The sequence below is a fragment of the Paroedura picta genome, chromosome 1 (assembly GCF_049243985.1).
Source record: "Paroedura picta isolate Pp20150507F chromosome 1, Ppicta_v3.0, whole genome shotgun sequence".
Classification (NCBI taxonomy): Eukaryota; Metazoa; Chordata; class Lepidosauria; order Squamata; family Gekkonidae; genus Paroedura; species Paroedura picta.
Genome location: NC_135369.1, coordinates 37,899,171 through 37,924,777, shown reverse-complemented (window position 1 = coordinate 37,924,777; position 25,607 = coordinate 37,899,171). Strand labels below are relative to the sequence as shown.

Genomic DNA, 25,607 nt, shown 5'->3' with positions numbered 1-25,607 from the left:
ATATCTGCAGATTTGCTATCAAATGGATGAGTTGGAGAGTAGAAGTTGGCCCCTATGAGAAAGTTGGACAGCTTCATCCTTTCTTCCTGGTACTTTAATCAAGGTTCCCTATTTCCTGGATTGGGGGGGGGGGAGTAGGTCCAAAATGGGATGGACCCGAAATCATTAAATACCGTGCAAATGTGCCTCTGATCATTGGGGATCATACTTGCAGAGAGGAGTTAACATTGATTTGCTTTCACACTCTCAAGCCACTGAGAAAACAGTGAGCTCTTTTATTATGTATCCGAGTTCTGGGTCATGTCCAGGCACTAAAGAACCTTGTCAAAATCTCCCTAGGGAAGCTCTTCTCTTTGAAGCAGAAGCTTGTAGAACATACATTTGGTCTAATTTCCTCGCTTTCAAAGGAGCTTATCAGCAATCTCTGTCTCCTGAGAACTTGACATGATCTTGTAATTGAATAAGTATATTCTTAATTAGCATAGTTCATTTTCCACAACCTCCTTCTACCTCAAATTGATGTTGTCATCCTTCCTCGTCTCAATCTTTGGCTTTCTTCTTTTAAAAAATAAAAACTGTCTGCTGTAAAATGGAGTCTGCTATGGTGAAAATGATCTTTTTTATTTTGCTGATGATAGGGCTGCCATCCAGAGGTTTTAAAAAAATCTAATTTAAGTTTTTAAAAGAAATCTAAGTTAAGATCTATTTGCATAGTCATTTAGATTAATCTTTCAGCAGTCATTAGCACCTATCTGTTTTGACGTTTGTTCTAATGGCTAACTAGTCAGATTTTTGTACTTGCTATACCTCATTCATGAATATTCAGGATGGAATGGTCTACAGACTTAGCCATTTTAGCAGAAGATATAGGGAGAAAAAAAACTTACCCAAAATCATGGGCGTGAAGGATATCTGATCTTAAACTGATTGTATGCACTAAGATCTGATATCTAGATTATTAGAAAATATATATAGCAATCCACACAATTCAAAATTAAAGTCAAACAAGAATAGCAATGGAATTTGCTCAGACCTGGACCAGGCTCAAAACTGCAAAAAATTAGATTCAGTGGTCTTCAGAGATCCTCTAGAATAACACAGATATTGCTGTTATTTAGGCTAGCAATTATGGGTCTGCCGAAGCTTCCTGGGCCAAGGAATCCTGGAGCCAGAAGTCCACTGCTGGAAAAACTCTCTTCCACATAGTACCCATCTTGCTTCACTTTCTGCAAGTACATTGAGAAGGGCTGCTCTAGTGGATTTTAACACACAGGCCAGTTCATATGGGCAGAGCTCCCCACATCCCCCTTCTCAGGGCTCTGTCAGTCCATAGTACATGCTTTGCACTTATGCTGTTCTGTCTCCTTTAGATGCATTTAACTGAGACAATGGTTTTCCTTAAAGCCCTGCACCTGCCAGTTAGTACTTAGTGTGGAATGAATGCTGCAGGGGATTTCCACCATCTCAGGTGAGTGGCTTGTAATAAGTGGAAATGCATATTTAAGCTGTACTTCTTCTCTACTCTGGGAAATGTGCCAGAGCAAAATAAGAGAGAAAATAGGGACTTTTCCCCTCTTGAATATGAATGCAACTTCTAAGTCTTGGTATATATATTAATGCTAACTACCTTACCTTATATGAGCCTCTTGTGGCGCAGAGTGGTAAGGCAGCGACATGATGTCTGAAGCTGTCTGCCCATGAGGTTGGGAGTTCGATCCCAGCAGCTGGCTCAAGGTTGACTCATCCTTCCGAGGTCGGTAAAATGAGTACCCAGCTTGCTGGGGGGTAAATGGTAATGACTGGGGAAGGTACTGGCAAGCCACCCTGTATTGAGTCTGCCATGAAAACGCTGGAGGGCGTCACCCCAAGGGTCAGACATGACCTGGTGCTTGCACAGGGGATACCTTTACCTTTACCTTTTACCTTACCTTATCATTACATCCTCATGAAGAGCATCTTACCTTCAGAGAGGCAGAAGAGCAATGTGAGAGAAGTGAAAACCACTTTGAGACTCCTTTGGGTGGTAAAAAGTGGGGTATAAAATACAACTCTTCTTATGATAGTTTCTTAAAATACGTGCAGTATTTTTCACACCTAACATTCTCAGCCTACAGTGCAGCTTTAACCATATTCAGAATGATCATTTACATTTAGATGGACTTCTCTGTGCTAGCCTGTCATAAATCAGAAAGGAAGGAATAAGCAGGTAAAGACTCTGCCAAGCTGTCATTCGAGACAGTACATTCCTTGTAGGGAAATGAAATTATGGTTTTATAAATTGCCCAATAACAAGTGTTGAAAAAAATGGCAGGTGTGGGTGGCACGGGGAAGTAGAAGTCTTACCACATCAACATATCCTCCTTCAACAGCTGCAAACCAAGAGCTGAATATCATTATTTGCATTAAATACGCCAACATACAATCAACTCAATCACCATCACTGTGAAAATAGTTTCTCATCCACCACGGAAGTTAGAACTAGCTCTGCAATTGGTCAGGCAGATTTATACTGCAATAAACTTGACAAAACCCTTAATACACTGGGCATAATTGCCTCCCTGTATGAATACAACAACCTAGTTGTTTCCTAAGTCCTGCACACTTTGGAAGGAAGAAAAACTCCTAAGACCCAAGCTATTAGTAACACCAGACAGATAATGTAGCACAGCGGTCCCCAATCCCCGGTCCAGAGACCAGGACCAGTCGGTAGCGGGCCGTGGCTCCTCCTCGTCCTCCTCCCTGGCTGCTGCCTCGGGGGCTGCCCTGCCACTCTGCCGCCAGCTAACCTTTGGTGCTCTCCAGCGGCCACCATGGCTGGGGCTCCCCTTCGCCATGGCACTGCGCAGTTGCTGCTGGCAGCGTTCCCCAGAGGGCGGTGGGAAGTTGGGCGCTGGCGGGAAAGCAAGTGGAGCAGGGGCTCAGGCAGTGGCGACATCCCTTGGCAAAAGACTACCCCCCCCCCCCGGGGCTCAGTAAAATTGTCAAGCGTTGACCGGTCCCTGGTGATAAAAAAGTTGGAGACTACGTTACAGACAGTGCTTGAAGTCATTTGATGTGGCTTCTGAAGGAAATAGATGTCAGAATAGAATTGTCAACTCTAGCCTGGAGAACTGGGGGCAGAGCTTGAGACAGGAGATTGGGAAGAGAGCTCAGTCGGGAGGGGATGCCATAGAGTATTTTTGAAAAGTCAGGTTCACAGCTTGAGAGTGATTCTTGACACAGCAGTCATCTTCAAAACCTAGGCAGCTGCAGTGGCTCAGAGTGCTTTTGGCCAGCTTCAGTCAGCAAATCAGCTTCCTTTGCTCCTGGTTCAGTCAGATCTAGTCACAGTTATCCATGGCTTTATTACATCAAAACTGAACTACTGCAATGAACTCTATTCGGGACAATCCTTGAAGACTGTTTAGAAGTTGCAGCTAGTGCAGAATGCTTTGGCTAGATGGCTGGCCAAGCTACCTAACGAGACACTGGCTAGAAATCTGCTCCCAAGCCCAATTCAAGGTGTTGTTTTTGTCTTTTAAAGCCCTATATGGTTTGGGACTGGGGCATCTGAAAGATTATCTCCTTCCATATGTTACTGCCTGTGATTTAAGATTGCTAGAAGAGGCCATCCTGACTGTCCCACCAAAAAAAAAAGTTAATCCGGTGGGTAAGTGAGAGGCGACCTTTTCAGTGGTGGCCCCACAATTACAGAACAACTTTGCCAGGGAGGTCTGCCTGGCCCCCTCACCCTTGATCTTTAGGAAGGAGCTGAAGATGTTTTGTTAGACACCTTAACAAGGTAGAAAGGTGGCTAATAAACATTTTAAGTAAGTAAACTAGACACCATGTATGGCATGTTCTCAAGAACTATGAAGCTGAGTTCTGCAAGTGAGCAGCGTGGGGGAAGAAGAGGATTTGACCTTTCCTCTTACACTAGATTCCTCTCCACAGTGATTATAGGCCACCCAGAGCAATCCCAATTCCTGTTTTCCCCTGCCTTGATCCCCAATACACTAACTCAAAATATGTACTTGATTGCACTGAATAATTCAGGTCACTGCAGTAATATCAAAATCAACACCTAGATGGGTTATATTTCTGACTGCAAAGAAAGACAACAATGTTGACAAAATCATTAAAAAGCCAGTGTTTATTTTGGAATGATCATTGGTAGTATTTATTCCTATCTGTGTTGCCTGCAATACTGAAATGTGTGAAGAAAAACTGAATTTTAAAGGTTGTAATCATCTGAAGTGTGTTACAATGCAGCCCTAATCCCTAACCATGGAAGCCACTTCCGCTCAGAGACAGGATACAGTCTTCGTAATTACCAAAAGTCCATCAGCTCTAAGTTCCTCTTCTCTCTGTAGTTCCTGAAACACCTAGAATTGGTGGAGCGTCTCCTTCATGCACTTCTCCCAAGGTCAGTGAAGATCGAGCAACACCATAAGTTGTTAAAATGTCCGAAAACAATAAGTAGTTCTGCAGACCAGCAGGCAATGGCAGCTGGCAGATAAACTGGTCTGATCGTAAACGATCGCTTGTTAAAAGTGATCGGATCTCCAGGCGGCAAAGGTGAGACAAGGGAGGGATGAACTCTGTCGCAATAAAGAAACAAATGAAAACGTGAGGAGCACAATACTGAGGTTTCCACCTCCGTCTCACCCAGAATAGTGATCCTCCCCCACCCCCTTAAAAGGTAAACCAAGGAAGTGGCTTCTATGGGGGAAGCAGAGGTTATTGCAGTCCACCGACCCAAGTATTCCAAGTGCCAAAAAGTGATGGCCTTTAAGTTAGGGGTAGTCAAACTGTGGCCCTTCAGATGTCCATGGACTACAATTCCCAGGAGCCCCTGCCAGCATTCGCTGGCAGGGGCTCCTGGGAATTGTAGTCCATGGACATCTGGAGGGCCGCAATTTGACTACCCCTGCTTTAAGTGATGGAAGGCTAGTCTGATCTGAGTGAAGTATATAAAAGGGAAGATTTCTATGAATCACGTATTACTTACTTCCCTATTGAGTCAAGCTACAGACCAAAATGCCCCGCTCATGTGGCTCTTGGGGGCAGGGGGGGGGAAATCTTTCCAGCTTAAAAAAAAAACTCCCCCCCCCTAGTTTTAGAGTATCTACCCTAGATTTTTGAAAAGCTTATTTTATTTTATTTTATTATTTGATCATTGTGATTTTATTCAAAGTTACTTGCTCTGAGTCTATTGAGAAAAGTAGGCTATAAGAATAAATGTAATATTATTAATTTACGAATGCAATGCTCCTGTGAGCCACTTTCAGCTGGTTACTGGCTAACTGCATATCATGCCAACAAGCCAATTCTCAACAAATTTATGGATAATTAAATCTACATACTGGAGCCATGAACAGACAAGACAGAGCTTACTACAAATCCTTAAAGACATCCCAGCATCCTAGGAGGGTTAACCTAACAAAAATAACAGAAGCAGTGCCTGTAGCATTAAGAAATAAACACCCGCTCAGTAGCCATTGTGGGGATTGTTAGGCAATCAAAGTAATATTGCCAGACTCCAAACCTCGACTTTTGTCGATAAAAGGCAAGGAGATAGAGCTGAGCTCTTTCAAGGTTTTTTTGTTGTTTAGTTTTGTTTTTTGTTTTTGGCTTCTGAGCAGAGGCTAGGGCCAGGCCCAGCAGGAACCACTGAACTCACTACCATGTGACATGCATGACATCCATGTCCAGTTGTTTCCTACTGCTCAACAGCAGCCATCTCGTTAAATGTAGTGTGGTGCAGTGCTAAGGGTTTCGGACTGCTGTGGAAGCTCAATGGGTAACTTTGGGCCGGCCATACATTTTCAACCTAAACTACCTCACAGGGAGAGAAAGGCAGAGTATAAGTGAATTAAACTATAAATATAGATGGAGGTAGACAGATAAAAGGCAAGTTAGTTGGTATGTGAGAAAAACAGTAGGATAGACTGAAAGACAAGGATACAAGGGCTGCCAGGAGGAACAAAACAGGGAACATTGTGCCTCCTTGCAGGTTTTTCATCATGTAGCTTGGCCTTGTGGTCAGAATTTTTCCTAGGTAGAGAGAGGGGAATAGAAGAAGGGAAAGCTAGAGGCCAGGGGAATTGGGTAAAATATAAATGCAGATTAGCTGATGGGTAGGAAGCCTTCAGTGGCTGCAATCTTTTCTCCGAAGTCAGGGTTAGAGGGTGTTGCTACCCACCAATTCTTTAGCTTCCAAAACTTGCATCCAGGAAAAAAAGAACCCTAAATAAATTCCCCAAAAAATGTCTGCTTTCCTTTGAATTAGCCAGTTGTTTGCTTACCAAAGTGACTACAGGGTACCCACGCAGAGGGTCTTTTGTGCTCAGAAAGGATCTGCTCCAAATCCCAAGGAAGCCTCTTCCAGTCAGTAAATTCTAACAGAAAATTCAGGGCATCATGGTTTGCAGAGTAAATCCTAGCAGCAAGAAAAGAAAACACACTAAGGTTTTTGTAGAAAGGTATCAATAACATTTGTAAGATCAATGCTTTTACTGGGGACTGGGGATTTGGGGTTTTATTAATTATGCATTGTAAGCCACCCTGAGTCACTGGGAAAGAATGGGTATAAATTTAAGATCGGACATGAGGAAAGGCTGAGGAACTTGGGAATATTCCACTTGGAGAAGAGGACAGTGAGAGGGACATGATTGCTCTCTTTAAGTACTTGAGGGCAGTGAGTAGTTCCTGTTGGCAGCAGAGGATGGGACCTGTTGTAATGACTTTAAACTACATATAAGTATTGGCTAGGTATCAGGGGGGGGAAATGTTCAGAGAGTGAAATTGGCTGCCTAAGGAGGTAATGAGCTCTCCCTCACTGGCAGTCTTTAAGCAGAGGCTGGACAGATATCATGCATGCTTTAGGCTGATCCTGCATTGAGCAGGAGGTGAGACTAGATGGCCTGTATGGCTCCTTCCAACTCTATGATTCTAAGAATTCTTCACCATATATATATAGACCAGATATAGCATGAGTACACCAAAAGATTAGCCCTGAACATGTTCTTCATTTATCTGTTAATCATAGAAACCCCCTACACAACGCAGGAAATTCTCAGCTTTCTTCCCCAAGCCCTTCACCAGTTTCCCCTATTCCACATCCAAAGGAAAACAAAAGCCCTCCATGGCCATTGGGCCAATCTGGCCTGGAGGAAAATTCCTTCCTGACTCCAAAGTGGTAATCATTCCCTTGAGCATATAAGAAAGGACCAAAAGAGCCCTTCTGTCCTCCCTCTCACACTCTGCCTAAATTCACAGAATCATGCTGTACATCTAACATGCTGATTTTGTCATAGTAGACAAGGTACTGGTTCCAGGTAGCAAATGGGTTTCTGGAGTAACATGTCTGGTAAAAGGGTTGCCTCCAGAGAAGTTCCACTGATATTTCACACAGGGCTGAGAACCGCAGCCTGCAAGGCCAAAAAGTAGTCACTAAGGCACATTCTGCACACATTGGATAATGCATTTTCAATGCACTTTAGAATTAGATTATCCAATTCTGCACAGGAAAATCCAACTGCCAAAGTGCATTGAAATTGCATTATCCAACGCCTAGGTAATTGACTGACATCTCTGTGACAACCCTAAAGTGCTCCAGTTGTAGAGGAATCAGAAGGTTCTTCTGTATATTCATGATGAATCCATGGTTCTGATAGTATTGGATGGTCATCAGCATATCCTTCAGGAATGGATAGATACTTATCCTGGATGCTTTAGGCTGATCCTGCATTGAGCAGTGGTTTAGACTAGATGGCCTGTTTGGCCCCTTCTAACTATATGAATTTGTCTCTCAAACTAGACCTGATTAACAAGATGTCTAAGTATGTGAAATCCCTGTTCTCTTAACTTGCTGACTGGGCTTATTAAGACCTCTGATAAGAATCTCAGTGCTTTTGACAACCTGAACAGAAGCACTGTGAACTGAAGATAGTACCAGTTCCGAAGATAGTACCAGTTCAATGGCTTGGATGGAGAAGAGGTGTTGAATTGCCTGCAAAGTTCTGAGACATTTGTCAATTCCCTTGGAGGATTGGGTAGGGGAACAAATCATTCCAGTGGGAGGCTGGAAAACTAACAGTCCAGAGATTGGTTTAGGACAGTATTCATACCTCTGTGAAGCAGAGCAGCCTTCTTCCCACAAACCAAGGAGATATCATGCCTTGAGATATTTCTCGCCATAATCAATCTTGTCTGATCTGTTGTTGGGTTGTCTGGAGAATCTGGATCCAAAAGCTCCTCTTCTGAAGAAGAATCTGGAGGGATTCTAGGTTTGATCTTCTTTGATTGAGTTTGAATCTCGGCAGGGTGTGTTGTGAAAGAAAGGAAGAACCTCCATAAAACCACCTGGCTAGATGTCTCAGCATTTTGGGGAGCATATTCTTTTTATCCTTAGCTTTCACCAGAGTCCAGTCTAGGCAGTCCTCAAATAATCTATCTCCCTGGAATGGGTGTGCCATCACTATAGCCTTGGGGTGAAAGTCATCTTACCATGCCCTGAGCTATAGGTATCTTCTTGTTGCCACAAAGCATGGCTGTAGGTAAAAAAACTAAGTGAATCTAGTGTTGCGTCCACTGTGAAAGAGGTTAGAATCATAGAATCATAGAGTTGGAAGGGGCCATACAGGCCATCTAGTCCAACCCCCTGCTCAATGCAGGATCAGCCCAAATTCTGAAGGTTGCCTTCAGAATTCTATTAGCCTGGGACATCCAATGGATTCAGGAAGTAGCTGAAGTAGTTTCCTAGTCCATACAATGGGTGCTCTGGAAATGACAGATAGAGTTGAGGCTGCTTTAACTGCACCGTCATCTTAGTTTTTTATTTCCTCCAGCTATTTGGCCCCCATGGCAATAACTGAGAATTTCCTCCGTCATAGTTTGTCTAATTAAAGAAAAGAACTCAGAAGCAAGGTAAAAGGCCCCAGGTTTCTGTACATTACCCATCCACCTGCACATTAATGCTGCTGTCCTTGGACTGTGAGCCTTGATCTTCCAGAACTGAAGTTTGATCTCTCTTTCCAACAAGGCTCTGTGTAGATACAGCACCACTAGATTCAGCACACTATGGACCAGTTGGAGAACCATCTCTGATGGATGAGTGGGGCTGCATAAAATGACTGCCAATACTGGTCATGAGATTCGAGTTGGCAGATGGCCCCAGCATGATTTTCACTGTGTGACGTTTTCCTCTGCGCTTCCCATCAATGCCGTGCTGCAAGGGGACAGCCACGGCCGCTACAACAAGTCAGCTGTGGGCTACGCTGAATGATCTACCACCCTCCTCCAGTCCCAACATGAGGTAGAGATCATCCTCTCCCTCTGATAAAAATCCATTGCTGCCTTCTACATGCACCATTAAATGAGTGGCCAACAGGACTTGGTCCTTGAAATCAGAACTTTTTCCCCACCTTCTCAAGAGCTGAATTGGGGCGGGGGTGATAGTAAGGATCATAAAGATAAAGATCTAGAAGAGTAATAGATAAGACTTTTCAGAGAACTAAGACACTGGAAGATGAAATAACAGCGAGAATTAGAAAAAATTCTGACAGAAAAAAGTCAAAGCCTATTCTGATAAGGAAAAAAATAAAACCAGAGAGGGTGACTCCCACTCCAGTGACAGGAAGTTGGGAAAAAGTTGCTCCTGCTTCCTTGACATGGTGGTGGATATTACCCTGAAGATGTCCTCTACTTCAGACAGAGAAGAGCAGGATTTAGAATCATGGAAGGGAGTTGGAAGGGATCCCTGGGTCATCTAGTCCAACCTCCTGCACTATGCAGGACACTCACAATTTAAATACAGTGCATAAATCAAGGCAAGTGTTATATAACAGTTCCGCAGGGCCTGCAAAAAGGAGCTCCTCCACCAGGCATTTGGCCGAGACCAGATGTAATCTACAGCGACCAAGGGCCCCTGCTCCCCCCCACCCCCCCCCCTCGGAATTCAATCAATAAGCCACCCCCCTCAGAATCCCATCAACAAGCCCTGGACCTGTTTGTGTTATGATTGTTTATTGTTATACTGTGTTGTGTTTGGTTGCAATTGTTGGTTATTGGTGTACATGTTCTACAGACTGTTTTATGTATGGTTCTCTGTTATAATGTAAACCGCCCTGAGCCTCCGGGGAGGGCGGTATAAAAGTATGATAAATAAATAAATATTTACATGCCTGTACACACATCATCCTTCTTACCACGATTTGCAAAGGAGACTAACAGGATTAAATCCAGCAAGCAGAAGAGATGGCAGCCACTCTTTGTACTGGCTTTGTACATCAGCGGCACAAAATTCTTCCACATCTTGGTTACTGGGAAGCTTGCAGCCCCTCTTTAAGAAATACTGGAATAAAGAATACTTTTCATGGAACAAACAGAGGCCTAGATCAGCTTCATGCAGAGTAATCCCATATTTCAGAAGCATCAGGATAAATCCCAACCTGCAATAATATACATAGAGAAGATGTGTGAATTTCATACAGCATCCATAAAATGATTTTCCAGGAAGGGAGCCTCTTCTACACCAGCTACTTTGCCAAGGGATGCTTGCAGGCTGTGATGTGCTGAAGTGCAAATGCTCACTTCACGTTGGACAGATCATGGGAAAAGATTACTAAGCTTCAAAAGGAGGAGGAAGAGGAAGAGTTGGTTCTTATATGCCATTTTTCTCAACACAAAGGAGGCTCAAAGCGGCTTACAGTCACCTTCCTTTTCCTCTCTCCACAACAGACACCCTGTAGGGTAGGTGAGGATGAGAGAGCCCTGATATCACTGCTCGGTCAGAACAGCTTTATCAGTGTTGTGGTGAGCCCAAGGTCACCCAGCTGGCTGCATGTGGGGGAGCACAGAATCAAACCCAGCTCACCAGACTAGAAGTCCCCATTCCTAACCACTACACCAAAGTGGCTCTCTCTTTAAGGAGCAGGGTGTCTATAAACCAGGGATCCCCAACACAGTACCCATGGGGGCCACTGGCACCTGTTTGCCAACTTTCCTGGTGCCCACCTAGTGATTTTAGAAAGTGAGCGGGGCCAGGTAGGCTTCTGCCCAACAAAGCTTCTGACTGTCCACCCTTGCCTGAAGGTTGAAAGCTTGTAAATTCATGGACCGAGTAATAGTATCCCATACTCTTATCCACTCTTTCCCTCCTTCTCATAGCACTCTAACTCTATAACAGACACAAGCAATATATATACATACCCCTTTGTAAAAGCCAGAGACATGGGTGACCTGCAGCCAAAGACTGGACATGCTTGGGCATCAGGGCTGTAACCTTCCTCAAGCAAGAGTTCCAAGCAATCTTCGTGTCCACCATATATGGCTGAGTAGACAGGGCTCAATTTGCCTTCAGCAGTGTCACAAAGTCGATCTGTAACTGGTATGAGGAAGCGCAGGATGCTGTGGATACACAGAAGAAGAGTTGGTTCTTATACGTCACTTTTCTCTACCCAAAGGAGTCTCAAAACAGTTTACAATCTCCTTCCCTTTCCTCTCCCCACAACAGACACCCCCTGAGGGTCAGAACAGCTTTATCAGTGTTGTGGCAAGCCCAAGATCATCCATCTGGCTGCATGTGAGGGAGCGCAGAATCAAACCCAGCTCGCCAGATTAGGTGTCCACACTCCTAAACCACTACACCAAAGTGTTCTATGTACAAACAAGGTCTTTCCTACAGAGCTTTAGAGATTAACAAAGATCATATAATACGTATTTAAAGAAATGTGCATCCATACAAAAGCTTATACCTTGAATAAAACTTTGTTGATCTTAAAGGTGCTACTGGACTCAAAACTTTGTTCTTATCGATTACACCAGTCAGTTAAAATTTCACCACCTCTTAATAATGTATGTTACAGTCAAGTAAACAGCAGCCATGATTCTAAAATATTTTGATCCTTAAGAAGTGAGTTCTCTGTTGACTATTTTATCATTTGTTTTATACTCTATTTGCACTTTAACAAGATTTATACTTTAACAAGATTTATACTTACTAAAGGTTTTAACAGAAATATTTTCCTTTTGCTCCATAAACTGTTTTGACCTACTGCATCCTTCCATTCCAACAAAATGAGAGGAAACACAGCTCAGCAGTAGAGTATATGATTTCCCCAGTCTTTTCCCCTCAGATATCCCCCATGCTTGCCAGTCCACAAATAGCTATCAGCAGTTTCTTCAAGCCTACCTGCGGTGCCCCATTTGTGCTGCAGCATGCATAGGTAACTGCCATTCGTCTTCATTGCAATAGAGGTTCGGGTCTGCTCCCTTTGACAGCAACAATTCCACACACATGCCATGGCCCTCTTGCGCAGCAATAAATAACGGTGTGGCTCGATCTTTGGCTCGGCAGTTGACATTTGCTCCTGATGAAAGAATTTCAAACACTATAAGGAAGCCAGCTTCCCCCAATTATGTCCACGTGCCACTTTAATAAGTTATTGAAAGGTGGGTTCAGCCAGTTCCCCATACAACCCTTTCATTTGGTGACAGAACAATAGCATTATGATGCTGGAAGTTCTGTAAACAGAGTTCCCCACGGGTTATGTGCACAAGGCCTCAGTTCCAGTAAAGGCAGCAGCACTGAAGGATTTAGGGTTCCGTTCCCAGGACTGTCCAAATGACTGAGTATTTCCCCCATTAAGGAAAATATACAGGTTCTCATCTGTGGCATCTCAGGTACTTCAGCCCTAAGAATCAGAAGTATCCTGTCTCAAGATACTGAAATTGCATTTAGCCATGAAGAAGGAAAAGGTGAGTGGAGAATGAGCCATAGTGTAGCCGTGGCTGTGAAGATCAAGTGAAGAACTGAGGGGAATGGTTGACCCAGTAACGAGGCAGCGCTATTAGTTATTTTTAGTAGAAATCTCCAAAAGTCTGCATTCCTTCCCTCATAGGACAAAATAATCTGAACTAACCTTTCATATAGATCCCGGTTCGTAAACTATAGTAGTCAGCAGTTCATGCTGTGTTTCTAGCGTGCCATAGATACAGTAGCAGTATTCTTAAATTATGTCATAAAATATAGATTGCTTTTCTATTGGTTTAGTGTTGAACAGGCATGCATTGACTGCTTGGATGTTATTGCCTTCTTGTGATGTAAAACCTGCTATAGAAGCCATGATGAACAATGAAGAAGTATCAGCAGCCTGGCCTTTCTTAGGAGGAAAGAGATGCTTTTCTTGGTAATGGTCAATCAATAGAGAAAACACTTTCTACTCCAGTTGCTAGTGGTAATTTTGACCCCTTTTTTGAACTCAGCTAAAAGGTGTAATTTCCCTGTCAGCCATAAGTAGACCAATTCTATACTCATGTCTGATTTTTTTTAAGTACGCCTATAGACTATCATTATGTTTTGCAGTAATTATCTTCAAATGTTAATCACAGCACTGCAGAAAGTACTCCCTTTTGTCAGTCTAACATCTTCCATCAACCCATTTAATGGTTTTTCACTGAACAAAGAAAGATGTGAGTGTTAGTTATTAAGCAAAACGTCAGCCATTTTAAGTTAGAGGTGGCAAAAGAAGACTCTCTGTTGTAAAAAGTTAGCAGAACATTGGTGCTTGCCCGTTTTTTACTTGGCAGTCTGGGAAATCAATTATAGCCCTATTCATAGCTACATAGATCATCTATCTACCAAGATAGAGATAAACACTTCTGGAAACTCTGAAGCACATTTAGCAAATTCAGTTTTTTTTTAATTCAGGTTTTTTTTTTCAGTGATCCTGTATATTTCCCCAGTTTTCCCATTGGAAAAGCAGAGTAAAACTTAAGGAGGCGTTTTATTTATTAGAAGTTATAGGGTTTTCACTGCCTTGCCAAAATCTCCCAATTTTTTCCACTGGACAAACTGAGATGGAATCCCGAGGGAGGGGGGAGGCATGGTTTTCTCCCTGAAATTTTTCCTTCTTCCCCTGACCGTCACATCTCAACCCAAGCAAATGGGCAGGAATGCCATTCCATAGTAAGGATCTCAAAACATTCCAAGGGTTGGCTGTCCACAGGCACAGAAGCCGTCTGAGGGGGAAAGACCCCGCAAAATTAAAATAACAGACACTTCGGAAAACTTCACCTGTGAATCATTTTAGCTACAGGAAAGACTCCTTCAAGTCAATTAAAAAAATTAAGTTGTCCCAGATTGTCTCAATATATTAAAACAGAGCCACCACTTCCCTCTAGCATTTTATAACTGTAATTAACACATTTATTACACTCTAATAGTATTCAAGCCCGCTGTATTCTGAATACAGCGGGCGCTAGGCAAGGGAGCCCCCGGCAGCCGGGCGCAGGGCGGTTGGCGGGGGCTTGTTGGGCTGCGGCCTGACGCACCGGGAGGCGCGGCTCGCAGTTGCTCCAGGGCGGAAATTGGAGGGACCAATCGGCAGGTGATTCGCTGATTGGTCCCTCTGATGGTCTGTCCGGAGGAAGGGTCCAATCCAGACCCTTCCTCATCCCGGACACATCCCGCCCCTAAAGCCCTTACTCTTTTATTTAGTCCGCGGTGCCCGCGGCGCCGCGGGCGGTGTTCAGATTTTACTTAGCACGTGCAACATATTTTGCAAAAGGCTGTCAGCAACAACAAAAATGAATCTGCTGGAGAAGGGCTAAGATTTATTATTTTTTAATTTTTATTTATTTATTTGGATTAGGTATTTAGCAACATGCTATGTTTCTTTCCCCCCATACTGAGCTGGAAATGCACAGCTTTAGAGCTGTGCATGTGACTGGTCCAAAATTAACTTTTTTTTTTTTAATAGCCAGTAAGTTTCACTCACTCATACTGATCTGCATGTTTTGCTAAAGGAGAGAACACCTACAAGATCAGCATAATCATGAGTAGGATTTTTTTATTTCCAAGATATTTTTTATTTTAAATGCACACAACTGTTTGAAGCCAGATTATATGAATGTCAATGGATAAAATCCTGTGCTCAGATACAGACCTTTAGTTCTGCTGCCACATGCTTCCTCCTCCCTCACACACAGACGGACACACGTTTCCCAGGGCAGCTAAAAGCTCCTGGAAAACAGAGTCTGGATGAGAGGGCACTGCGTGATTTTGTGACATCTGCTTTATTTACAAATAAACTACAGCTCAGGCCACAGGCAGAGAGTCCCCAGTTCAACGACGCCACATTAAATAACCAGGGAGTCTCCCCTCCTCAATTTAAGTTTCCATGGCTACCACTCAAATTGATTCTAATCTGAATTAATGTCCCCACACACCTCTTTTGTGCTTCCTTTTAAACATCTAAGGGATTTAATTGCTTGCAAAGTCAGGAATCAAGTTACCTGGGAATGTCATGGGTGGAAACCCAAACAAGGCAGAAATTTTCCATGTACTACGCCATCTTAGCTATAAACAGACAGAGATGGTAATGGTGGTGAAAGGCTAGCTACCGATGTAAGATTTCAATAGAAATTGACAATTGGCCTGAATAGTCAAGTTCCCCATACCAGCCTAAGCCTGTTTACCCTGCCTTCAGCAGCTGCTGATATTTCTATTTATTTATAAATTTTATTTATATACCACCCTCCCCGAAGGCTCAGGGCGGTTTACATGAAACGGGAACAATACAATTCAGTTTATAGTGATGTGGTAACAACAGTAACAGTTACAACAAGATAATGATAGTAGTAGACATTGTAGAACAGTAGAATACCAGAACATTGATTAACTCATACTGAGGCCCAGTGGTTTGACCGGATCTGTAATGATTGTTGGAGGGAGGCTTGGGGGGCCAGTGGGAAGTGGTGGTTCTGGTCGACCTCAACCAAATGCCTGGTGGAAGAGCTCCCTTTTGCAGGCCCTGCAGAACTGAGTTCCATCAGGGCTCTGATCTCCTCTGAGAGCTCGTTCCACCAGGTGGGGGCCAGGATGGAGAATGTTCTGGCCCTGGTTGAGGTCAAGGGGGCTTCCTTGGGGCTAGGGATCACCAGGAGGTTGGAGGTGGTAGAGCGCAAGGCTCTTTGAGGGGTGTAGACAGAGAGGCGATCTCTTAGGTATATTGAGCCCAGACCAGATGTGGGCTTAAAGGTGATAACCAAAACCTTAAGCCTGATCCGGAATTCAACAGGAATCCAGCACAACTGTTGGAAGATGGGCTGGATGTGGGACCTTCAAGGTGTTGCTGTGAGGACCCTAGCTGCTGCATTCTGGACCAGTTGTAGTTTCCGGGTCAAGGATAAGGGCAGGCCAGCATAGAGCGAATTGCAGAAGTCCAATCTAGAGGTGACTGTCATGTGGATCACTGTGGCTAGGTGTTCTGGGGCCAAGTAGGGCACTAGTAGTTTGGCTTGGCGAAGGTAGTAGAATGCCAGCTGTGCTACCAATGTGATCTGAGCTTCCACAGAAAGGGAGGCATCAAGAATCACCCCCAGGTTCCTGGCAGAGTGAGCCACTGAGAGGTGCACTCAAGGCTGGGGAGGCGTGTTTCCTCACTTGGACCTTTCCTGCCCAGCCACAGGACCTCCGTCTTTGAAGGGTTGAACTTCAGACAACTCTGCCTGAGCCACCCCATCACTGCTTCCAGGCAGCTGGCTAATGTTTCTGGGGAGAGTCAGGGTGGCCATCCATCAGGAGGAGCTGGGTGTCATCAGCATATTGGTGGCAACCCAGCCCAAATCTCCACACCAGTTGAGCAAGAGGACACATAAAGATGTTGGTCTGCACTCAAAGAAAAATGCTCCCAGCTCCTAACCCCTTAACTGAGAGTTACCATGTGATATAAGTATCCTTAAGCATTCCAGTTTTCCATATTGTGCAGCAATGAATAAAGGTGTGATCCCAAAGTCATCCTCTGACTCTGTGTTGCCCCCTTTCTCAAGGAGTAACTTCAGTATTGCAGGATAATTCTGAAGAGGAAGAAAAAGGTAAATTATTGCCAGAGTAGCAGAATTAGCACCCATATGCATATTCATTGCTGAAACACCCACAGTCCTTTTCATTCAGGAGAGCATTCAGAGACAGCTATTCTTTTTGGCTTCCTCTGGCCCTTATCAAACGTTTTCAAACATCTGATCCAACTTGCAAAAAAAAGTAAAAGTAACCTGTATGAAAGCTTAGCCTTGGAACTAAGACTTGATTTATCCTAGCTGAAAAACACCAGGTGGTTACCAAACAGCAACTAGTTGAGTTTTAAAATCAGAAGACTTGATACAGAGATGGGACAAATAAAAACCAGTTAGCAGATGACATAGAGGCAGAAAGCCACTAAGTTATTATAATGGTTAGCTACGTTATTACAATGGTGGCACAAAAGCCATATGCTACAGTTCCCTCCTCCATCACCAGGCTATCACAAGACTCAAGCACAAGGGAGAACCTATGCTGTGGCTCTTCTCTATGGATAATCCCAGCAAAAAAAACTTCCAGAAAACTACCATATGGAGAAGCCCTGCTACTTTTATGCCATTATCTTAAGAAACCATAAGATACAGGCTACCTTGGTTTAATTTGCTGTAGATTAAAGCAGGGGTTTTCAATGAGTGTACTATAGTACCGAGGTGTACCCGTAGAGAGTCTCAGGGGTACTATGGCATGGGAGAGTCCAAGATGGCAGCCACACAGAGCCAGAAATCATTGCCCTATCCATTCTACCGCCTGCCAACACTTTCCCACCCAACATGTTTCAACAGTGATTCCTTCTCCAAGAGGAGGAGGAGGAGTTGGTTCTTATATGCCACTTTTCTCTATGCGAAGAAGTCTCAAATCAGCTTACAGTTACCTTCCCATTCCTTTCCTCTCCTAACAACAGACACTTTGTGAGGTAGGTGAGGCTGAGAGCCCTGATATTACTGCTCAGTCAGAACACCTTTTATCAGTGCTGTGGCGAGCACAAGGTATCAAACCCAGCTCACCAGATTAGAAGTCCGAACTCCTAACCACTACACCAAGTTGGCTTACCCCCAAGAGGGGGTGCAGGTAGCTGGGAGAGAGGCACATTGATGGCAGCAGCAGCTGCACACAAAGGGAGCACCCAGGCTTCCTTCCCTCATTTTTTCCTCAGCCTGGGCATGCTTTTCCAAGGGGTGTGTGATGGGGGCGAGAGGCACAGCAGCAGCATACAAAGGGACTTGCCTTCTTCCTTCCTTCCCTCCCCTGTCCTCCCTAGAGAATCCTCCAAGAATGGGTGGAGGCAGATGAACGAGAAGTGCATCAGTGGTGGCAGCAGGTGCTGATGGGCTTATTTTAAAAATATTTTTATTTTTTATTTATTTTATTTTTAATCTTTATTTGCATATTCTAGTCATGCTGTGGTAAGGTGAGGAGATGGGGGGCTGGTTTTTATTTTAATTTGCTTATTTTTATTTCATTTTTGTTTGCATATGTAGCATGGCAGGGGATGTGGCCAGCTGACATCGCTTCTGCAGCCCCTCAAAGCCTGAAAAATAGTTCATATATACATGGTCAAAAAATGCTGGTTTAAGGCATTACTTCTATAGCAACTCACATACTATTAATCTGCATCTCTCATCCCACTTGCTTTTTATCTGTTCCGATCCTATGATTCCTAGCAGAGTCTGTTTTTTATGGTCAAAGTGGGTACCTCCTTTCCTTTTTCATCAGCATCAAAGCAGGTTGGATCTACCTGTGGTCTGATTTCCATTCAACAAAAAATGGAGGACACCCAATAATGTCCAAGATTTCCCACCCTTGTTCTGATGGTCTTCTCTTTGAATCCTTAAATTAGATAGTCGCCTCTCAAGAGTGCAGGTGGAGGATTGCACACTGAAGTGTCCTGTTCCCACCCCACCCCAAAGTATGTCCCAGCATATTGAAAAGCAGCAGAAAGGCAAGATCTCCTTCCAAACTCAATATTCTGCCACAAAAAAGGGAATTTTCTACATGGGAAAGTATTCTTATCATTCTCCCAGATTATAGAAGGACTCCAGCTACATACTGTAAATTCTTTGAATCAGCTCTGAGCTGGGACATTTTCTGAATACTGTATGAACCCTCATATAAGCAAGCAGATCAAGAATAAATACATAATTATTTTGGTTTAGTGCTTTATAGTTTGATTTGAGTTCAAATGTAATTTTGGGTCCCATTTACTCCATTTGCCACTTTAAAGACTGTCAGAAAGTTAGTTGCATCGTGTTTAGCATTTCCATCTAAAATAAGCCTTTTAAAATGCATGAAACATTTAATTGCTCTCACCAGCTTAAATTCTAAATAAATGAATAGGTAAAAATCTTAACATTTCAGGATTGAATTATCCAATAAGTTCTTATTTAAAAACATATTCAATTAATTTAAAGGAGACTTCTCACAAATGCATTTTTCTTGGCATAAAAGTCTACGTCAAGTGTTGTTCAAAACACAACATTCCAACAGAATTCCTGCACTGCTTCCATTATTTAAGTGGAAAGCCACAGTGTGGCTTTTAGGACACAGCTTTGATAATTGGACACCATCAGCTTATTTTAAAGGTCAAGAATTTTAAATGGATCTTGACTACTTTTTAACCAAAACTCTTCTTCCACTGATTAAACCTAACCAAGATTCCAGAAGGCCTTGATTACAAGATTACACTGAAGGAGCAGGACATACAGTACTCTAATGAAGTTCAAAGGGAATAAGCAGGCCTGTATTCATACAAAGAGCTACAAATATTAAAGTTTCATTCAGAAGTAGCAAGCTGTGGTTAGTTATAACCTCTCAACACAGACAGTTCAACAAGCTAAGATTGGTTGGCAGGCACAAAACAAATTCAAAACAAGAGTCTGAGGCTGGTTTGCTAGCCACAGATTGCATGAACTGTAATTTACTCTGACATCTGAATTCATCTATTCTACAGTTTGTTAAGTAGCACTTTCCCTTGTTCCTGCCAAAACAGCACTGTATGTGTAGACTAACCAGAGTTTGCTACTTAAGCCATGGTTTACTAGTGTCTGGGTGCAGCCTAACATTTTAAAAGGCAAACATACCAGCAGAAGCTTGTCTTGGAATTGTTCTGGAGGATTCCCATGCAGGAGCAGAAAAGCGAACAAATTATTTCAAGTAAATTAACGCCTGCAATACCGTTATGACTGATATACTGCACAATTTAAGAAACTATTTTTAATATTTTAAATCCTCACTGTTCAAATTGCACTGCAGCTCCCGCCATATTCAGAATGATCATTTGCATTTAGATGGACTTCTCTGCACTAGCCTGCCATAAATCAGAAAAAAGGAATAGCAAGCAGAGACTATGCAAAGCTGTTGTTTTTTTTTAAAAGGAGAGAACAAAGCATTCTTTATAAATTACCAGAAAACAAGCCTGATGCAACGAGTTCCATTCAGACCAACAGTGGGGCCCATTAACGTTTGCTCCGTGGTGAAGTAGAAGCCTCATCACATCAATATGTCCATGTTCAACAGCTTGAAACAGAGGGGAAAACTATTATTGTCATCAAGTGTGTCACATGTATTAAGCTTCATCACCAACATTTTCAATGTACAGTTTTCCACTCACCACAGAAGTCAGAATGAATTCTAGGACTGTTCACAGAGACTTACACAGCAGTAAAGCTGATCAAAATTCAAAATTTATAAAGCCACAGAGCTGGAAGAGGCCACACTGACCATCTGTAGTCAAGCCCCCTGCTCAATGCAGCATCTGCATAAATCATCCCTAAGAAGTGTTTGTCTGGCCACAGCTTGAAGACTGCTAGTGAAGGGATGCTCACCACTTCCTTAGGCAGCCAAATTCTACTGCTCAACTATTCTGATATCTACCCAGTATCTTTCTGCCTGTAACCTAAACCCATTACTGCAAGTCCTATCCTCTGCTGCCAACAGGAATAGCTTCCTGCCCCCCTCTAAGTGACAACTTTTCAAATACTTCATGAGAGCAAGCAAGCCCCCAGGCTGAACATTCCCAAGTCCCTCACAGTCTTTCTCTGTAGGGATCGGTCTGCAAGCCCCCTGATCATCTTAGTTGCTCTCCTCTGCACCCGCTCCATTCTGTCCACATGCTTTATTGAAGTGAGGCACACAGTCCTCCAAGTGTGGCCTGACCAACATGGAGTGCAGTGGGACTACGATACCTTGTGATTTCCAACTTATGCCTCTGTCGCCCTGAGCCCGCATTAGCTTTTTTTGCCACCATCAGACTGACAGCAGATTTTTAACCTTCAATCCATCAATATCCCCAAGACCTTGTTCACACACACTGCTACTCAGAAGTGTGTCCCTCTGTCCAGTATGCAGTTTTAGCAACTGAAGACGTCACACAACTTGGTTAAAGGAAGGGGATGCAGTTTCATCTCCAAAACAACTGTGGGGACAAATGCAGCATTTGCTGTTAGTTGGACTCCTTTTACATTTTTTGCAATTGTATTGCTTTACTAGATTGTTTCACACTGAATGTCTTACACTGGCAATTGTTTTATGTTAGGGCTACAACTAATGCAGTGAGTCTTTGATGATGAATTTTGGAAAGAGATGGAACATCTAAATACAGGAAGATGTGCTTTATTTGATAATTATTAAATATCAGAATCAGTTAAACATACCTAAAAACAATGGTGTGGTCGCATCATTAGTAACCTCATTGGGATCAGCTCCGGATTTCAAAAGAATGCTAACACATTCCAGGCTCCCCTGACTTGCAGAAAGGTGCAGTGGGCAAGTGCCTTCAAAAGTCTTTGCTCTGATGTAGTCATCTGAGCGTGCTGGGGATAATGAAAGGAAAATTATGCTGCAAGATTTTCATCTACTGGTTTTGAAAAGGAAGCAAAGAGAGAAAGGCATTTGTACAGAACATAGCTCAGTTAAGGCTGGTTCTAGATTGCGTGGAAAAAAACTATATCATTCTCTGGCTGAAGAGGGCAGCTCACTGATTGCTTTGCACTTTCATCAGCAACAGCAGGATCAAGCCATCAGCAAATATAGGGGGGGGGGGGCACTAAGAAAATAGGTTTCAGAGCTTAATGCATTTACAGCCTTCTGTAACTGGAGACCTAAGGGGTCTTAGAGCTGGATCCAGTGATCCATCAGTGGGAGATGCTGCTTGTCAGGGACCATGGCTACACTGTGCTTCCCCTATCAGTCTGCTCTGACCACGGTAAAGTTTATTCCCAGAGTCCCACACAGATAACCAAAACATTAGGCTACAGCTAGGAGGGAAAGTTTAGAAGAGGGAAGGACACTTTATACAATTTATTCTCATGGGAAACCTGCTTCTCCCTTGCCCCTGTCTATTATCCTGTAGCCACAGTCCCCTTCCTAAGGGGTTCTGCAAGCCCACAAAAGGTTATAAGTTGAATAAAATGTTATTGGTCTTAAAGGGGCCAATAGGCTCAAACTTCGTTCTGCTGCTTCAGACCAACACGGCTACCCATCTGAGACCACCGAAGAGATTCACATATATTATCTTGGTGCAATCCTTTGGACACAAAAGGCTACTGTTATCATCAACCTATTTTGGATAAAAGGTTGGGAGAAAGAGTCTTGCTTCATACTACCTAGAAATTACATTATAAAGTTTTTACCTGGGAATTTCCTAGATTGTAGCTTACCATCTTGTTGTTACATCAACTGGTACATACTTTACACACTGATTGCCTCCTAAGGCAGGGCTAGTCAAACTGCGGCCCTCCACATGTCCATGGACTACAATTCCCATGAGCCCCTGCCAGCAAATTGTAGTCCATGGACATCTGGAGGGCCACAGTTTGACTACCCCTGTCCTAAGGGATTCTGTTTCTGTCTCACACACACACCCAACTGATGACCTCATACCATCTGAGTACAAGCACACCTCACGACTGAAACATTAATTGTCAAGAAGTTCCAACTTTATTACACACCGACCAATATTTTTAGGAAACCCAAGAACTAGAAAGCTGAGAGGCCCCCACAAACATAAAATCTGGACTCTTCTGCTTCACAATAGCATTTTCAGACAAAACCCAATTTTTCCTTACCAGCATGAAGCAAGAGCTTCAGACAGTCACTTTTGTTATAAAAGGCTGCTTCATGAATTGCCATCCAACCCCTGTTATCAGGAACATCAACACTGTATCCCTGCTTGATTAGCTTCTTCAAATGTTTCACATTCCCTTCTCTAGCTGCAAGCCCAACCGCTGAACATCTGTCCGAATAGGCTTCAGTAAAATCCATTGCGACAGACCTAGGGAGAGGAAAAACAAAGGCACAAGTTATGATTGATCAGGAAGACAGCAATGTTACCTTACAGCACGGGTCACCCAAAAGGTTACTCAACCTTTTGGCACATGGCGGCTGCATTAGCGTGTCCAGTGTCTAAAGATGGCCACATCCTAAATAAAAATGTAACAAAATTATTAACCTATTTATTTAGATCAAAAGTAAACATTCTTTTTAAATGTCTCTGAGATGATAACTGGCTTGCAATTCAGTTAGTTACTGAGTTACTTGCATCTTCTGGTGCTACTTCATCAAATGGATTCTGAAACATTCTTGTTAACCTTTCCAAGCTTATGGCAATCAGTAAATTTGTTCTGAAATTTTACCTGCAATAGGTTCAGTGCTTTGATGTGTCTTTCAACAATGAATTGTAAAGGGCAACATTGAGATCAGGGCAGTGGCAAACCAACTGACGGAATACCTGGAAGAAGCTTCGGTCTTAGATCCATCCCAGTCTGGCTTCCGGCCTGGCCATGGGGTAGAGACAGCGCTAGTCGCCCTGACGGATGACTTCCGTCGCCAGTTGGACCGAGGCGGGTCGGCACTGCTGATATTACTAGACCTCTCAGCAGCGTTCGACACAGTCGATCATGAGCTTCTAGCTCGCCGCCTCATCAATGCCAGAATACAAGGGACAGCCCTTCAATGGCAGATCTCCTTCCTCCGGGATCGTGGACAGAGGGTTGCAATAGGAGAGAAAACATCAGACCGCCGGCAACTTACTTGTGGAGTCCCACAAGGAGCGGTCCTCTCTCCTATCCTATTCAACATCTTCATGCACCCTCTCGCACAACTGGTACGGAAGTTTGGGCTGGATTGCCATCAATATGCAGATGACACCCAGCTCTTCCTCCTGATGGATGGCTGCCCTGACTCTCCCCCAGAAGCATTAGCCAGCTGCCTGGAAGCAGTGACGAGATGGCTCAAACAGAGTCGTCTGAAGCTCAATCCTTCAAAGACGGAGGTCCTGTGGCTGGGTAGGAAGGGCCTATGCGAGGAAGCGCATCTGCCTGCCCTGGATGGTGTGCAGCTCTTTACGGCTTGCTCCACCAGGAATCTAGGTATGATTCTGGATGCTTCCCTCACAATGGAAGCCCAGATCACAAAGGTAGCGCGGCTGGCATTCTACCATCTCCGCCAAGCCAAACTACTAGCGCCCTACCTGGCCCCGGAACACCTAGCCACAGTGATCCATGCGACAGTCACCTCTAGACTGGACTTTTGTAACTCGCTCTACGCAGGCCTGCCCTTAGCCTTGACCCAGAAACTACTTCCGAGTCAAGACTAACTACTCAGAAAGTGCTTCTTGACCTTTTCCTTTCTCCTTAAGATAGACATCAATTTCATGATGAAAACTGAAAAAACATTTGAGGACTTTGCCTCTGCTAAGCCACCTGACTTCTGCATGGTACAATACATCCCCATATTTTGCATCTACCTCTGATAGAAAAGTTGTAAACTGACAATGAGAAAGGCCATGATACCTGATGTAATTAATGCTGGAAACAACAATACGCATGATTTCCCACTGAAGAATCTTACTACACAAGGCTTGCTGATGGATGATGCAGTGAAATTGCACGGGAAGTGTACTGTTTAATTTCATTATCTCTTCATTGATTTTTGCAGCTACACCAGTTTTACTTCCTACCATATTTCTTGCACCATGAATTGTGATACTTTTCAATTTATCCCAACTCAGACCAAGATATTCTATTGATTTACACATCTACAAGAATATGTTTTCTGCAGCTGTGGTGCCTTTCAAACTCTGCAGTACATGTGAAGTTGGTATCTATCCCCCTAATAAAAATTAGTGGTTGAACAGTGTCTATAATTCTTTGGCTGTCATCTAATGCCAAAGGGAAAAAATCAAAACTTTTTGCCTTGACAACCAGTAACATATGCAACACACCTGGTGATTGTAGACACAGATAAACTGACACAACTAACACAAGATACCTTCTCAGGACACAATTCTTCCACTACTTTAACCATGCACTTTTAAATAAATTCACCATCAGAGAATGGTCTACCACTCATATTGATAGCTGGCCCTCACAGTAGACAGATTCTCTTCAACATTCTTTCTAAAACTATTTTGCTGCAAAAACATTGATTTTTAAGTTTTATCTTGTTCACTGACACCTCTCCTTGATATATTGAGAAGCTCTTGTGACAGAATTCAAAGTGCCTTTTAATATTGTACTCTTTTAATGCTGAGACAGTTTCAAGACATATGAGGCAAACTGCTTTATTCTTGCTTAAAATAAAGAAGTACTCAGTAGTCCATTTGTCATTAGAGACACGGTGCACATCTGTAATTTCTCATTTGTTTGAAACAGAACTTCTTTTTTCAGACATCTTACAGGGTTTTTAGCAGAACAGCAGTTGCAGAGTTTCAACGTTATCCTTGAATAAATTAAAATATGAGTATTATAATTTTAGGGGCCTCTTGAGG

At 43.3% G+C, this 25,607-nt stretch overlaps 1 protein-coding gene across 8 annotated transcripts in view; it reads right to left on the bottom strand.

The window, feature by feature from the left end:
- Positions 1–4,114: 4,114 nt before the first annotated feature.
- ASB3 (ankyrin repeat and SOCS box containing 3) overlaps positions 4,115–25,607 on the bottom strand; it is a 43,908-nt gene continuing 22,415 nt past the window's right edge. For all 8 annotated transcript variants that reach the window (XM_077334363.1, XM_077334374.1, XM_077334427.1 and 5 more), the window contains 9 exons: positions 22,906–23,111; positions 21,493–21,651; positions 20,244–20,356; positions 16,707–16,842; positions 12,176–12,353; positions 11,194–11,391; positions 10,191–10,433; positions 6,288–6,421; positions 4,115–4,580 (listed from right to left, as the gene is read on the bottom strand). In XM_077334363.1, the coding sequence (XP_077190478.1) occupies positions 4,330–4,580; positions 6,288–6,421; positions 10,191–10,433; positions 11,194–11,391; positions 12,176–12,353; positions 16,707–16,842; positions 20,244–20,356; positions 21,493–21,651; positions 22,906–23,111 (1,618 nt within the window). In that variant the 3' untranslated portion in view covers positions 4,115–4,329. The remainder of the gene's footprint in view (positions 4,581–6,287; positions 6,422–10,190; positions 10,434–11,193; positions 11,392–12,175; positions 12,354–16,706; positions 16,843–20,243; positions 20,357–21,492; positions 21,652–22,905; positions 23,112–25,607) is intronic.